The 16,221-nt window shown below is 28.6% G+C and overlaps 2 protein-coding genes across 2 annotated transcripts; both read left to right on the top strand.

Moving 5' to 3' along the window:
• Positions 1 to 858: 858 nt before the first annotated feature.
• LOC101260654 (transcription factor MYB13-like) lies at positions 859 to 2,158 on the top strand. The gene is made up of 3 exons (XM_004242311.5): positions 859 to 1,061; positions 1,191 to 1,320; positions 1,481 to 2,158. Exons 1-3 carry the CDS (start codon positions 929 to 931, stop codon positions 1,983 to 1,985), a joined length of 768 nt encoding a protein of 255 aa, XP_004242359.2. The 5' UTR covers positions 859 to 928; the 3' UTR covers positions 1,986 to 2,158.
• Positions 2,159 to 10,134: 7,976 nt separating this feature from the next.
• On the top strand, positions 10,135 to 15,979 carry LOC101260949 (pre-mRNA-splicing factor SLU7). Its single transcript, XM_004242312.5, has 10 exons — positions 10,135 to 10,297; positions 11,112 to 11,275; positions 11,372 to 11,484; positions 11,892 to 12,305; positions 12,526 to 12,661; positions 12,752 to 13,051; positions 13,824 to 14,040; positions 15,064 to 15,167; positions 15,453 to 15,521; positions 15,605 to 15,979. Exons 1-10 carry the CDS (start codon positions 10,282 to 10,284, stop codon positions 15,680 to 15,682), a joined length of 1,611 nt encoding a protein of 536 aa, XP_004242360.1. The 5' UTR covers positions 10,135 to 10,281; the 3' UTR covers positions 15,683 to 15,979.
• The last annotated feature ends 242 nt before the right edge of the window (positions 15,980 to 16,221 follow it).

Genomic DNA, 16,221 nt, shown 5'->3' with positions numbered 1-16,221 from the left:
TAATTGTGAACTGATCGAGTATTTATCCGTACAAATCAACTTTAACTACATGAATAATTGTTACGTCGGAAACGCACGAAAAAATCATGTCTTCATTTAAAATGGAATGTTACAACTTTCTCCATTCGCCTTTTCACAATTAAATTAATGACGTTCAGTAAAAAATAATATTCAAATAACTAGTGCTTGATAATCACATTATCTTTTTAAATTGATGTTTAATGTTAAGTCTTGGAAAATAATTTGGATGATAAATAGTTAATACTATATGTAAAACATAAAAAATAATTTTTTTATATGTTAAAAGTGACAAGTAAAATGAATTGATTATACATTCACACGTCTTTTAGAAAAAACATAATTTTTTTAAATAATTTTATACCCTATTTTTATTTTTTAAAAATATACTGTTCAAAATTGTTACGTTTACAAAAAAAAAAAAAGAACTAACTATGGAAAAATAATAATTAATTTTCTCTTTATTTTGTAAATTGACACATAATTCAAATAACTTTTGTTTAATGTGGACAAGTAATATGAAAAGGAGGAAATATATATTACTTTTGTCTATATTTATGTGGCATATATTTTTTTCGAAAGTCAAATAAGTTTAAGTTCGATCAGAAATTTACACATGAAATTTTTATTTTTTTCAAATGAAATTTATATATTTATAAATTACGTAAAAATAAAATTAACTATAAATCACAATTCAAAAAAGAAAAACTTATAAACAAACATAAATTTATTTAAATATCGAAATATGACATATATCATATAAATTGAAACGAAAGAATAGTGCGGTACAATTTTACCGACATCCACTGAGTAGTATTAATACCCCAATAGAGCATCCTAGCTTTATGCTATATCAGCTCCAAGTTCCAAGTGAAAAATCAAAACAAAGTATAGAGAGAGAAAAAATAAAATGGGGAGATCTCCTTGCTGTGAGAAATTGGGGTTGAAAAGAGGTCCATGGAGCAAAGAAGAAGATGATTTACTCATCAATTACATTAAAAAGAATGGTCATCCTAATTGGCGTGCACTTCCAAAACTTGCAGGTACTACTAATTTTAGTGTGCATTATTCGCTTTCGTCCACCAAATAAGGACGAAAGCGAATAATGCAGGTGTTTTGTTACTCATAATGTTTAAATTTTGAATTTTTCTTCAACATTATATTATTTTCAGGTCTATTAAGGTGCGGAAAAAGTTGTAGGCTTCGATGGACTAATTACTTGAGACCTGATATTAAGCGAGGCAATTTTACTCATCAAGAAGAAGATACAATTATCAAGTTGCATCAAGTTCTTGGAAACAGGTATATTTTTACTTCATTGACTAACTTAGATTTAGATTTGTGCAGCGTAATGTTCCATTCGGAGACATTTAATTAATATAATATTTTGTTATGTTTTAATATAACGGCTCGATAAAAATATTTGATTTTGACATTGATTTTTTTAAAAAAATTGTTACAGTTGGTCTGCTATTGCAGCAAGATTACCCGGAAGAACAGATAACGAAATAAAAAACATTTGGCATACTCGTCTGAAGAAAAAAAGGAATGAATCTCAACTTAAAGAAACCCAATCGGAGCCTGAAAATACTAATGTAGATGTACATTTGGAGGAGGCCAACAATTCTAATGATAAACATTCCGAAATATCGAATCTTAAAATAAACATCGAAATCCAACAACAACCAAGTCCATCATCGTCAGTATCATCATCAAGTGAAGATTCATGTTCAAATACAACTGCAACGAGTTCAGAGTCGAGAAATCAAATAATGTCCGATAATTTGTTAGAAATTGATGACGATATTTGGTCCGAGGTAGTATGGGCACAAGTCGATGACAATTATGTTGATTTGTCATTAATGGAGGATAATTACCACATTAATTCTAGCTTTGATGATAATTGGTTTTGGGATGATCTTTTTACAAGATCTAATGAGTTGATGTTAGAATTGCCTGAATTATGAGCAACAAAAAAAAAAAAGGAAAAAAATGTTGAGTTCTTTTTTTCTCTTTTTTTTTTCGGCGTAGAATTATTAATAAATAGTGTGGAGGGGTTTTTTTTTTTTAATGTTAATGGCCGACAGATTAGTGATAATAAATCATTATTAGTTGGATGATTGATAAAATTTCGATGATATTACACGCACAAAATCTATTGTACATTTTTAATATATGAATACTGTCGATTATAATATTCCTAATGTGCTCACTATTTTATTTTATAGAAAGCAACTATATAAAATTTTATTTGAAAAAGAAAAAGGAAAGAAGAGAGGAAGTATATTAAAAAAAATAAATTAGAGGAAGTAAATCATTGTAGAAATTTACATATACAAATCTTTTTGTTTATTAATAATTTTATTTTAATGTAACCTATAAACAATTAAGAAGTTGTATATTAATTAAATTTAGAAGCTTCCGGGATTTGTAGAGACACAAAAATGTCTACCTAATTGTTTCATACTTTAATCTTCTTATTAGTACTAATAATAATTAATAAAAGTCAAGTTACGCCAAACATAACTAATTATCAAGAAAAACTACCCCTCTTTAGTAATAATATTTCAATGAATCAACATGTCACGTGAATCATGACTATGTAAATTTATTACTATTTGAAATCACATAATTCAACTTTACGGTTATATAATAATCATAAAAATAGGATTCTAAAATTTGAACAATCTCTTTATAGCTTTTCTTCAATAATTGCACAATTTAATTATTAGTTTTTTCTTTTCTTTTTTCAGAGATACTACTCCCATAATTATTTTGAACTCAAAACTTAGTTCATGTCGATGGACTACTTAGATTTAAAATATTTTAATATTCTTTTACATTACACCTTAAATGCGTAACCAACAATTTCAACTAAATTAAATGTCTCTACAGTACATTAATTGAATAGTAAATTTCAGCTTTTAATGCTTAGTACCATTTGCATTATTATTGGAGAAATATATACAAACAAACAAGAAATCATTTAATTAAGAGATCAATCCATTTTGCAAATTTTTGGACGTGGAAAACGTGTGATTGAAATTTTAACCATATCTGCTCACGAGATTTGGATGGCTTTGACTTCAAATATGAGTACTATTGCAATTAAATACAAAAGGTTAAATAGACTCGTAAATATTTAATTTTATATACGTGACTTTATAAATATATAAAGTGCACATTTTTTTACACTTTAAACTACAGGTTGGGGTCGGGAGCGAGTAATATAAATAATTTATCATCTATATGTTTAGGTGTTCAACTGAAACATATTATTTGTGTCGAATATTTAAACGAAATTAAATAATAAATAAAAGGGTTATCAATGAAATTAACGTATTTCTTTGTATTTTACAAATTAAACATACGTGTATACCTTTTGGATTCATATTATATATGTGTTTTTAGCTTAGACACTCGCCTCCACGAAATACCGAATTCTAATAATTTAAAAGGTTTTTTCACAAAATTAACCTTTATTAGTATGTTTTAATTCCTTTTTACTTATTCACTATACTTATTCACTATAGCAAAATAGGTGTCCATTTTAACTTATTAATTTTATAAAATCAAAAAATAATTTATCACTTAGTTTCTAAGTATTTTATTCTAAACTATATCATTTCACAAATTATTAAATATATTATATTTAGAAGGTAATATAGCGAACAAATAAAAATGGACAAAAAATATAGTATGATTTCTTCAGTTTAGTAGAAAATCACTCTCTCCATCGAGCTTTACTTACCCATTTATGGACTTTACATACCTTTTAAAAAGTAATAAAATAAAAAATTAAATTTTAGTATATAACCTCTATTAATTAAAATAAAATAAACTGTCTAAATATTGGAAAATAAATAAGGATATCTTTTAATTATTAAACTTAACAAATACATTATATATATATATATATATATATATATATATATATATATATATTAATGTAATAATAAATAAATAAAAGTAGACCAAAAAGTGTATATCTAAATATTCCATGTCATAATTATTTGTCCACTTTTAAATTGATATACGTATTAAAAAAATAATTATTAATATATTAAATTTATTATTTTATCATATTAAGTATGAAGTGAATGAATTAAAATTTATAACTTTTCGTAGGTTCTTAGTTTTTAAAATATAATTAATTGATAGTATAATAATTTATTTTTATCATTTTTTAATTTTTCTTTAACTAAACAAGTAAAAAAACAACTATAAAAAACAATTAATTAAAGACAGAGGATAACAAATTTAAAACAAAATTTAATTCCTTTTTAGTTATGACATGAAACAAACTTTCCAGTTGGCTGATAAAGTAAAGGTCAAATCTATTGGTGGTGTCTTAAATTTGATACCAATTTTTATTTAGATAATTTAGGGCCCGTTTGGATGGGCTTAATAAAAGCAGCTTTAAAAAAGTACTTTTAAAAGTGCTGAAACTTATTTTTAAAATAAGCATTTATGTGTTTGGATAAAAGTGCTGAAGTTGTTATGTCAAATGTGAAAAGGGATAAATGGAAGAAAGAAATGTTAGGGTTATATGGGTAATTTGGAGATTGTATAAAAATATTCAGCACAAAAAGATAAAAATGTGGTCAACTTAAAACAGCTTATAAGCTAAAAATAAAAAAGCACCCCTACCTCAGCTTTTAACTTTTGGCTTAAAATAAGTTTTTTTTAAACTTAAAATAAGCTGTTTTGAGTATTGCCAAACAGCTAAATAAGTCAAAAACCAGCTTTTAAGTCAGTTTGACCAGCTTTTAAGCTGAGCCAAACAGGCTCTTAATTAGGCGATAGTCATTTTAGATACCTCATGTATGATTTTGTTATCATTTTGACAATTTTTGTTGACGTGTCAAATAAAGTGTGAAACATTCAATAATAATGCGTGAAAGACTTAATTTAGCTATTTTTAATTTTATTTTCTCTTCTTCTTCTCCATTTTTCAAGTCATCACCCTAATCTTTTTTTCAAGCTTAAATTCCTTCAACGGAGGTCAAATTTTTTATTCAAATTTATTTTTATGTTTTTTTCTTCTTCTTTATTGTACTGCTTATCTAAATCTAACATCACTTCCCTATTTTTTTTTTATGGAAAAATGAATACCAACACACATATTTCATATTTATTTCTTCTTCTTTCTTCCTCTCCATCTTTTCTTTCCAAAAAACAATACTAAAAAGAAAGAAGATGAATAAATATGAAAAATAATAAAAGAAAAGAATATTTTTTTTGAAAAAACACAAAAGAGATTTTGAGTGTAATGAAAAATAAGAGATTTTCTTAGAATAATATTTTAAATTTATTTACTAAATAGATTTCATAATTATTTTAATTGAAAATAACACATAATTATTTTATTGATTGTTTGTCACGTCATCAGTGTATTGCATTCTCCTTTAATTTTTTGTTTATTGTTAGATTAGTGTCAAAATAACATAACAGAACCCCATATAAGGTGTCTAAAAGAAATATCGCCTAATTGAGGTGTCTAAGTTAAAATTCCAAATTTAAACGGCTGCCGATAAATTTGGCCTAAAGTAAATATACATACAAAGCAAAGGTAGAGAAAAAAATGTGTTAAGCAATTAATTAGCTGTGGTGAAACTGACTATAATTTTTTTTTTTTTTTATAAAAATCGATATTGAATTTCATTAAGAGAAAAAAATTCTACTAAAAATATTTTGTTATTCAGAACTCATATTTTAGATTTATGATTAAGAAAACAACAGCTCGGTCGTACCCCCTTTGATGGTGACTATACATCTTTTAGTATATAGCCACATTCATTGAATAAGTGTGTATATGCATAATTGTATTTAAAACTTGATCAAACTATATAAATAAAGTAATGTTCATAATTAAAGAATAATTTTGAACATTGTTTATTTTATTATTAAAATATTTTGCTGTTTTTTTTATATGTCATGTTTTAATATTTCAATGTGTTGTATTTTAAAGTTAATCTTTCAATGAGTGATAAATAAAATTATTTTAAATTTATTTTTTGAGAATTCTCCTAAAAATCAAATTTTATAGAATAATATAATGATAAGAGCAATTAATTAAAATATAATATAACTACAATGAACATTAATTGCTTAATAGTTTTTCTAGATTGGATAAATATTTATTTTCAAGATTAGTAAACTGCGAAGAGTATAATGTGAAAATATTGTAATTTATGTATTGATCTTATGAAATGATAAGTATTTTTTGGAATCCTAATTACTTATTCACTTTTAAATTGATATATCTACTAAGAAAATAATAATTAACACAAATTTTTATCGTTTTATCCCTATTAATTATGAATGATATGAATTAAAAATTTAAGATTTAAAGTTTTTTTATCTTCTTTTTTAAAAAATTAATTAATTAGAAAATTATAAGTAAAAATAAGTATATTATCTTTTCTTGATTTATAAAAACTAAAAATTCGAAAAGTAATTTTTAAAAAATTATTATAAACCAACTATTTATAGATAGCGGCGATAAAAAATGGACCAATATTAATTACTGATATATTCACGTGGTCCATTCTCGATTTCAAAAAAGAAAAATATAGCACTAATTGAGGTGATCAGATGTTGATTGCATGTACTATATTAATTTGTTTTTGTAGGTCATTTTTATTATGAAAAGTTGGTGTATAATATTTATTATTTATAACATTAATATATAAATTATAATTTTATTTATTTTATTTTTTGTGAGTTATTAATTTTAAAAAATTATATTTAATTAATATGAAAAGAATTAAATAAATAATTTATGTTCATTAATGTAAGTAATCAAAATGAATTAATTTATTTTTCATCTCAAAAGAATTATATAAGAATAGAACAATAATTTACTTAATTTCTTAATATACATAAAATTTAAAATAATAACATATAAATATAATCGAAAAAAAATATTATTAATACGTAGAGATACGTGGCATATGTGATTTCGATTTACATGTAATATAACGTAAATCCAATACAAACATAGTGATTTTGCTTTGCGTATAATATATGGATGATGTCGACTTTGGTTTAAATAAGCTATTATTGTTACTGATACAAAATATAATCGATGTTTTGTCATCTTCTGACACAAAGAAAAAGACAGAAACAGACACTAGGGAAGCTTATGGATGACTTTTTTTTTTTTGGGTTGGGATATTATATAAATATTCAACCATGTAACTTGATTTTCTATTTATATTTATATTTTTTAATTTAAAGTATTAAGTAATTAAATATTACGTATTAAAATTTATATAAAAATAAATAAATAAATAAACTGATGCATCTTACTTGATATTTTGTATGTCAATTTGTGTAATATGTATCAGTCAGAACTCACATGATATCCTATTCAAGTATTTATTTGTATAAATTTAAAGTTAAAATACACATAAATATAAAATAAAAGAAAATTAGATTACTTATTTATATATTATAATTATTATGTGACATATGGTAATCTAAATTAATTCAAATTTATACTAGATATGACTCATTAAGAAAAATATAATTTCTAATAAAAAAATATTTGAAATAGAAAATCTATAATTAAAGATGGATCAATTTCAATCAGCGTACGAGTGGATACTCCTTTGTTGTTGGCAGAAATCCTCGCATGAAGCACGTTGATAATTCAAATAGGCCCCATTGGCCAACTCCTTCACAGATTTAAAATAATTGAATTATTGAAATATTATTTATATTTTAAATTAATTTAATTATTTAATTTTTAAGAAATATTTTATAATAAATATTTTTTTATTTTTAGTTTTTATGTGAATTATTTTTAAAATTATTTTGATGATAAATAATAAGAAAAAAAGTATAGAATAATATTTAATATATGTTCAAATATTTTTTTTTAAGAGTATGAGACACCCTAAAATTTTAATTATTTTGAAATGAAAGGAGTAATATTTTATTTTCTTGTAAACTAAAAGAAGTGAAAATAAAAGATACTTCCTTAATTTTAATTTCAACAATAAAAATAAATTTACGAGCGAAGTTTGAAAAAATTCAATATATACCTAGTTATTGAATTTTATATGATAAGAAATTCTTCAAGATAGATTTTTTATTCTAGTAAAACATGTACATCTAAATTTATGAGTGAAGTATAAAAAATATTAATAAAACATATAAGACAAATACATTTAATATATGAAAATATATTTAATTGAAATGAAATTTGAGGTGAAAAAATAATTTGATTGTTCAATGGACCACACTATGTGTGTGGTTGTTTTATATTTTTCTGTTTGTCGTGTTCCATGACATTGGAACATGTTTAAAAGAGTCACATGTAAATTTGTTTAAAGATTTATATGGGGACGAGGAAGATCGTTTATTTATACGAGTGTTTGTGGTGATGTAACTTTTGATTAGAATTTTTCCCAAAAAAGATAAAAAATATCTTTGAAATTGTTTGGTCATTAATTTTGAAAGCGTTCTTTTGGGAAAATTGATAAAAAAAATCATAATCTGTTAAACGTTGTTTGGGGGCCAAAATATACCCCTATAGTTACAAAATTCACCAAAATACCCTTTTACTGAATAAATATATTATTTTTTCCCGTTACATCTTCCTAATTAAAATATTACTATTAAGAAACACTATTCTTGTTTTCTTTCTTTTAAAATCACTTTAACAAGTAAAAATGTAGGAAATATTTTTTTTCTTCTTAATCTCATTTTATCAATTAAAAATAGAATAATTTCATCTACCCTTTCGATAGATAATATATGTCATATATATAAGATCATAGTATATCTTTAATTAATTCATATTTATATAACGATAAAAAATATGGATGATAAAATAATTTTTTTATTATTATTTTTTCTGAATTAAAGTAAAAAAAATATTTGCTAATTTTTTTAAAAAACATTAATTGAAAAAAATGTGTCAAAAAGAAAATAATAATATATTTATTTGGCAAATGAACTTTTTTGACCCATTAAATAACAATAATTTTGGACCAAACTACAAACGGGGGACATATTTGTTCCTTTCACATAGTTTAAGGGCATTTTTGGATCAAAATATTGATGGTAAGGACATTTCGAGCCAAACTATAAATGACTGACATTTTTATTTCTTTCACATAGTTTAAGGACATTTTTTATCCTTTTCCCTCTATAAAATGACAAGTATTGGTGATCACACACAAATACGATCAATCATCTTTCTTTTTTTGAAAGAAATGTATGAAGAAAATGTGAAGAATTCAATTTCAAAAAACGAGAGAAAACATATCTATTTATATCCAACAAAAGATAGTATATAAAAATGTGTTAATTGTTCTTTATCGAAAATGTCACAACATTTTGGAAAAGAGACATACTTTCAAAAAGGTCACATTCTTTAGAAAATAACACAACCTTTTAAATGGTAACAACTCTTTAGAAAAGACATAACCTTTTGTAAGAGTCACAATCTTCACAAAAGTAATAATCTTTCAGAAAGTCACAACTCTTTACTTTTTATTCACACCTTTAAAATCTAACAATTTGCTTATGCGGAGCGGATTGAAATTTGAAAACATCACATCATGCTAAGTGGGGTGAATTTACCGCGCAACCAAAGAAAAAGAAGACAAAATCTTATTTGACGTTTATTATTTCACATATACATAAAATAAGAGCACTTGAATACAAGCCTTTTGATCTTGTCTTGGGCTCTCTCGCATCATCTTGATAAGTGGAGAATATTACCTAATAGAGAAGACATGTGAATGTATTTACTCAAAATAGTGAAAGTTTAAAAATTACGATATATATAGCGAGAATTGAAATTTTATTTATTTTGTTTCACTTGGAATTGTATTAGATTTGTTCTAGTTGGTATTTGTTGTTACTTATTGGATTAAAAAAATGAACAAATGCTAAGCGAATTGATACATGGAACTATTGCTACTTTTGATAATTAACTATCACTATAATTGATAATTAGAGCTCAAAGTATGGCTATTTTCTAAAATTTCCTCCAACTGAGTTGGATATGTGATGCAAAGTATATCCAATGAAATTGAGAGCCCAAAATATTCGAGGCCCAATGAAATTGACATGGTATAACCCGGCTTCATATGAAATAAACTAAACCCGACCCATAAAATGGATTAAACCCGGAACTCCATAATCAATCAAAGAATCACCACATTGTTGGTCACTCGTAGAGTTATCTCTCTAGGTTTGGTGTTTGATTCATTCATTTAGGTATTTGTATCTGGAGAATCAATCATGGCTACTGCTTCAGGCACGCATATTTTCGATATTACAAATAGGGATAATATTTGCTCGAATGCAAGTTTTTTGGATATAATTTGCTAATATTTTCTCGATTGCAAGTTTTTGGATATAATTTGCTGATATTAGCTCGACTGCACGTTTTTTGGATATAATTTGCTAATATTTGCTCGAATGCATGTTTTTTTGGATATAATTTGCTAATATTTGCTCGAATGCAAATTTTTCTTGGTATAATTTGCTAATCTGTCATTTTAAAAGTATAATTATTGAGTATATTGTACTAAGCGGGCGCAACATAGAGCGAATGGATTTATGGAAAAAATATTTTTTTATATACACTGGATTGATATGTTTGGGATTGTTGCTCTAGCTGCATATTGTTATCATTGGATTAATTTGTATTTAGATGGAATAATAGATTTATCATGGATTCAGTTGCAAACCAGTTGATGTAAAGGTGCTGTTAAAGTTTGTTTAGAAGAAAAATGTGTTTGGAGAATTTTTTAAATAAAGGTTTTGGGTGGTTTGTTAGTGGAAGAGTGTTTTTTAATGAGAAACACCTCATAAGTCATGTCCTTTCTATATTGAAAAAGTCTTTCGAAGAAACTTCCTGAAAAAAATTTAACACATGTTTTTTTGGAAATAATATTATCTTTCCTCAGCTTAAACAATCTTCTAAGAAACAAACTGTGCCTAAAGTTTGATGCTTTGATGGGATCAAGTTCATGCTGCATAAAGCTTTTCTGCATAAGACAGTGGTTGCTTCCATGATAAAATCTTTAATTTATCTGATGCAACTCTAATATTTTGTAAAAATGCAGTGGCGTTTAAGTCTAGGGAGGACCACAGGAAACAGTTGGAATTAGAAGAAGCGCGAAAGGCTGGTCTTGCACCAGCAGAGTTGGATGAGGATGGAAAAGAAATTAATCCTCACATTCCTCAGTATATGTCTTCAGCTCCTTGGTATCTCAATGCAGAGAGACCAGTATGTGTTTTCTCCTTGTTTAGAGTTTCGGTCAGTGTTGCGTTTCTTGATTACCTAGGCGCACTTTTGACATTCACTTGCTGTTCTATTCCATAGAGTTTGAAACATCAAAGGAAATGGAAATCTGATCCAAATTACACGAAATCATGGTATGACAGAGGTGCAAAAATATATCAGGCTGACGAGTATAGAAAGGGTGCTTGTGAAAAGTAAGTAAACCATTGGTTTTCTTGGTAGTTTCCGATGTATTGGTGATTCACATTCTTTTTGCTGGCTTTCCTAGATGTATACATTATGTCTCTTATCTTTAACATGGTCAAAAAGGACTTCAATCAAAAGAGTATCCTTTGATCTGGAAATTCAAATTTTGTAGTCATTGTCTGGTTGGTGCATCGCGAAACTTCAATTTCTGGTGTATACTTTTTACTCTGGGAAGTTAATAGAAAATTAGTGTACTTATCTGATCCCAACCCTAAAGTTGGAAAAAGGCCAACAACTTTTTTGGATTCAAGAAATAGCAAACCTTCTATGTACTTTGGTGTTGAAATAGACAAATAGTATTGCTGCTTAATGTGCTTTCTTACGTGATAATCTTAATATAATGTGACTGACACAGCTGTGGAGCAATGACGCACGATGCTAAGTCATGCATGGACAGGCCACGCAAATTAGGAGCAAAATGGACCGGAAAACATATTGCTCCTGATGAGAAGATCGAGCAGTTTGAGCTGGATTATGATGGTAAAAGGGATCGTTGGAATGGCTACGATGCTGCTTCTTATGCTCATATCATTGAACGATATGAAGCAAGGGATGAAGCAAGAAAGAAATACCTTAAAGATCAGCAACTAAAAAAGTTGGAGGAGAAAAATAACAAAGAGGATGAAGAAAGAGGAGATAGCGAAGATGAAGATTTTGAAGATGTTTTGAAGGTAGATGAAGCCAAGGTTGATGAAAGCAAGCAGATGGATTTTGCAAAAGTTGAGAAGCGTGTACGAACCACTGGTGGTGGAAGCACAGGAACTGTTAGGTCTGTCTTCCTTTTCATCTTTTCATTTTTGATCCCTTCCTGCCTATTCACTTTTGGGCTCCTGTGTTCTTTTTTTTTTTTTGGGTTTGGTTTTGGGGAGAGGGGGTGAAGGAATGAGGGGTTAAGCGAATGGTTGACTTGTTCTATGTAGAAAGTACATAGTACACATATTGGTCTGCGTGCTACTTTATCAAGCTACTGATGCTTCTGCATTGTCCAGGAATCTACGTATCCGGGAAGATACAGCAAAATATCTTCTTAATCTTGACGTCAATTCTGCACACTATGATCCCAAAACCCGGTCCATGCGAGAAGACCCTCTTCCAGATATGGATCCCAATGAAAAGTTCTATGCTGTAAGTGTACATTTGATCCACCAAAAAGTACTGGTTTTCATTGTTCATATTTTTTTTGACATAGTCATCCTTTTATGTTTCCTCTTATAGGGTGATAACCAAAATAGAGTTAGTGGTCAAGCATTGGAGTTCAAGCAGCTGAATATTCATGCTTGGGAAGCTTTTGACAAGGGGCATGATGTTCATATGCAAGCAGCTCCATCCCAAGCAGAACTGCTTCACAAAAATTACAAGGTTAACAAGGAGAAACTGAAGTCACAAACAAAGGAGGATATCATGGAGAAGTATGGTAATGCTGCCAGTGAAGAAATACTCCCGAGAGAACTACTGTTGGGTCAGAGTGAGAGAGAAGTTGAATATGATTGTGCTGGTAGGATTGTGAAGGGCCAGGTAATTCTTTCATCAAAAACTGCATAAATTACTTTGCAAGTTTTAGGACATGGGGTTGAATGGCATAATGTAATGGTATATATTAAATTACTCTGAGATTGAAGCTTAATTGTTGTTGCAATTGTAAAAAAGTATCTGATATCATTTGGGTTCATTCTGCTTAATTCCAATCTCTGCTGGGTTTAGGTTCCCTTCACCTTTCAGTTCCAGCAACATAATAAACTTCATTACTATTTCCTACTTCAAGCATTGAGAGCAGAACAATTCAAGAGATCATCCTCTTCTTCCATCATATCCAGCAATCCAGTCTCCAATCATATGGCTCTGTTTACTTCGGTTGAAGGCAATTTGACATCTTTTTTCTTTTGAAGATGCGGGTATTTCTATTCTTATCCTAACCAAGTTTATCCAAACTGGAAATAACTTGATATATAAAGAAATATTACTTATTAAACTCTATGAGAGGATTATTAAAGAATGAATGTATACTGATACCTCAAAGAAACTATCATCGGCCTTTCATACAGCTAATTAGATTCCAGACTTAACTATCCTCATTTACATAAACATCTGGACAGCACGACAAATTTCAGATACGGTCTCCAAAACCTTCTCAACTAGCCTGTGCGGTGCAAAGAAATACTTGCTCCATTTTCTGGGGAAATAAGATAGAACTAGAAATAACATTTATTAGGAAATTAAGAGTGGATAATGTTTATAAAATGTTTCTAGATTCATTTGTTTGGCATAACTTGTGAGTTGCTTGCTGTAGGAGATGTCTATTCCTAGAAGCAAATATGAAGAGGATGTTTTTATCAATAACCACACCACAGTTTGGGGTTCATGGTGGAAGGATCACCATTGGGGTTACAAATGCTGCAAACAGACAATCAGAAACAGCTACTGTACAGGTGCTGCTGGAATTGAAGCAGCTGAGGCTTCTACTGATCTTATGAAGGCCAATATTGCTCGCAAGGAGTCTGCTGAAGGTTAGTGTTCTCTATTGAAATTCAGGTTGCTATCCCCGATAATCCAGTTTCCTGATAATGGAACTTTCACAATTCTTTTTGTTTGATTTTAGATTTTATGGATGCATATGACCCGAAGTTACGAGAGACCATCATATTACTTCTTTAAGTTACCTGCTACTTTCCTCCGCAAAAAAAGAAAAAAAGCACATTGTGAACTAGATCATTATCAACGTAATTCCAATGATATCATCAACTCTTTTCTTAGAGCACATTCTCGTTGTCAGACCAGTAAAAAAATCACAGAACGGAAATGCTTTTCAAGTCTCTAGTTTCTCAAATCCAAGTATTTTCCATGATGCCCAATTGATTGGGAGTACTCTTAATATGTTTACTTTAGATCTTATGCTTTATAGGAGTCTTTTAGCAATATTAGAGATTTTTACGCAATAGGAAAGATGGAGAACTGCTGGTATTTTTATTATTATTTATATTTATTACTTCATTTGATGTTGGCTTGAGATGAATTGAAAGGGAAACATAGTCAGTGAGGATTCATATAGCCGAGCCCAACTTGTTTGGGATGTCTAGGGTCTTCTTACCTATAAATACAGAGCATTTATTTCATAGACTGCTGAGATTTTGCCCGTCATCTTCTTCGAATTTTGGTCAAGAATTTGATTATTACTGGAATTAGCAACCTTCTACAGTTTTTCTGGGGGCAGCAATGTAATAGAATTTGACAAAAGTCAAAGGAGTTAACATTCCTCCTTTGGTTCAACCACCCTCTGTTGTTCATTGTATTATGAATATGCAATTTTGGGGGAATTGCATATTTGATGACAGAATTATCAGTGAACTGTCTGATTTCCTAGCACTTGTAATTCAGATGTGTACATATTTTCCTAATGTGGCATGAATCCCATATTTGAAGGTGGTTTTTTTTCTTACCTGTCACTTTGTAGGTATAATTGTATGCAGTGTAGCCGTTTATCTCAAAATTTTATATTTATATTCGTTTCATCTTATATGTGATCAATCTAGATACACATGCGCCGGTTGAGGAGAAGAGGCTCACTACTTGGGGAACTGAAGTTCCTGACGATTTGGTTCTGGACCAGCAAAAGCTGGCTGAAGCTCTTAAAAAGGTATATCCGGTTTAACCTATTCTTGGTGATTATGAAGCCACTCATCTTGATTTCTCACACATCATGATGATCAATTAACTCAGTTTCCTCTTCTTCTTTTTGGAAACAATTTAATTTCTTTTTCTTTCCGATGTTCACAAAGAATGGTAGTGGAAAAGAGTGGGTGGTGGTTGATAGCCTGAATGGATCCATGTTTTAATATTGTGGATACTCAGCTGGCTCTAGCTCACATGTATATCTGGATGCTCTAACACGATCTTAAATTTGTATTCCTTGTCTGAGCAGGAGGATGAAAAGAGGAGAGAAGAGAGGGATGAAAGGAAAAGGAAATACAACGTGAAATACAATGACGAGGTACATCTGGTTCTTCGTTTTTATCTTTCCCTTCTTCTCTGTATCTTCTCTTTTGGGCTGTCTTACCACATTTCTCTGTGTAGGTTACACCGGAAGAAATGGAGGCTTACAGAATGAAAAAGGTCCTCCATGACGATCCCATGAGGGACTTCTTGCACTGAGTTATATATACAGAAGGGGGGAGTCCTTGCACCTCTTTAGGTAGCACTTGGCATGTAGGTGAATTGTTAGTAAAATACACTCCCAAACACACCATCCATTATTAGGGGCTTACACGTGAGGAACTCTTTGCATGATTGCCACTCCTGCGCGTAATATGTATATATTGTTGCTTCAAACCCATTTTTTTATTATTGCAATATAATTGTGGTCAAGCGTTGTATCTGTCCTGTTTTATCAGTTGTACATACATATGCACACTGGGTTTTGTGAGATCATATTTAAGCTTGTTATTACTACTCTCTATCTCTTTAGTGGCTCAAATTTGAAATATCTAGCGTGAGAACTCTTTGATTCCATCATTTTCTTTTTATATCAGGGATTTTATTCATTATACTGGATAAAGATTTGAATTTGAATCATTCAAATTTTATTCACCAAGTTAATTTGTTTTCAACTCTCAAATTATAATTATTTAGACATTAGTTACTAAGTTTAGTTTTCTTTACACTCTGTAACACTGGTCACAACAACCACTATC

This window comes from Solanum lycopersicum, chromosome 6 (assembly GCF_036512215.1).
Source record: "Solanum lycopersicum chromosome 6, SLM_r2.1".
Lineage (NCBI taxonomy): Eukaryota > Viridiplantae > Streptophyta > Magnoliopsida > Solanales > Solanaceae > Solanum > Solanum lycopersicum.
This window is presented reverse-complemented; position numbering and strand designations above follow the sequence as displayed.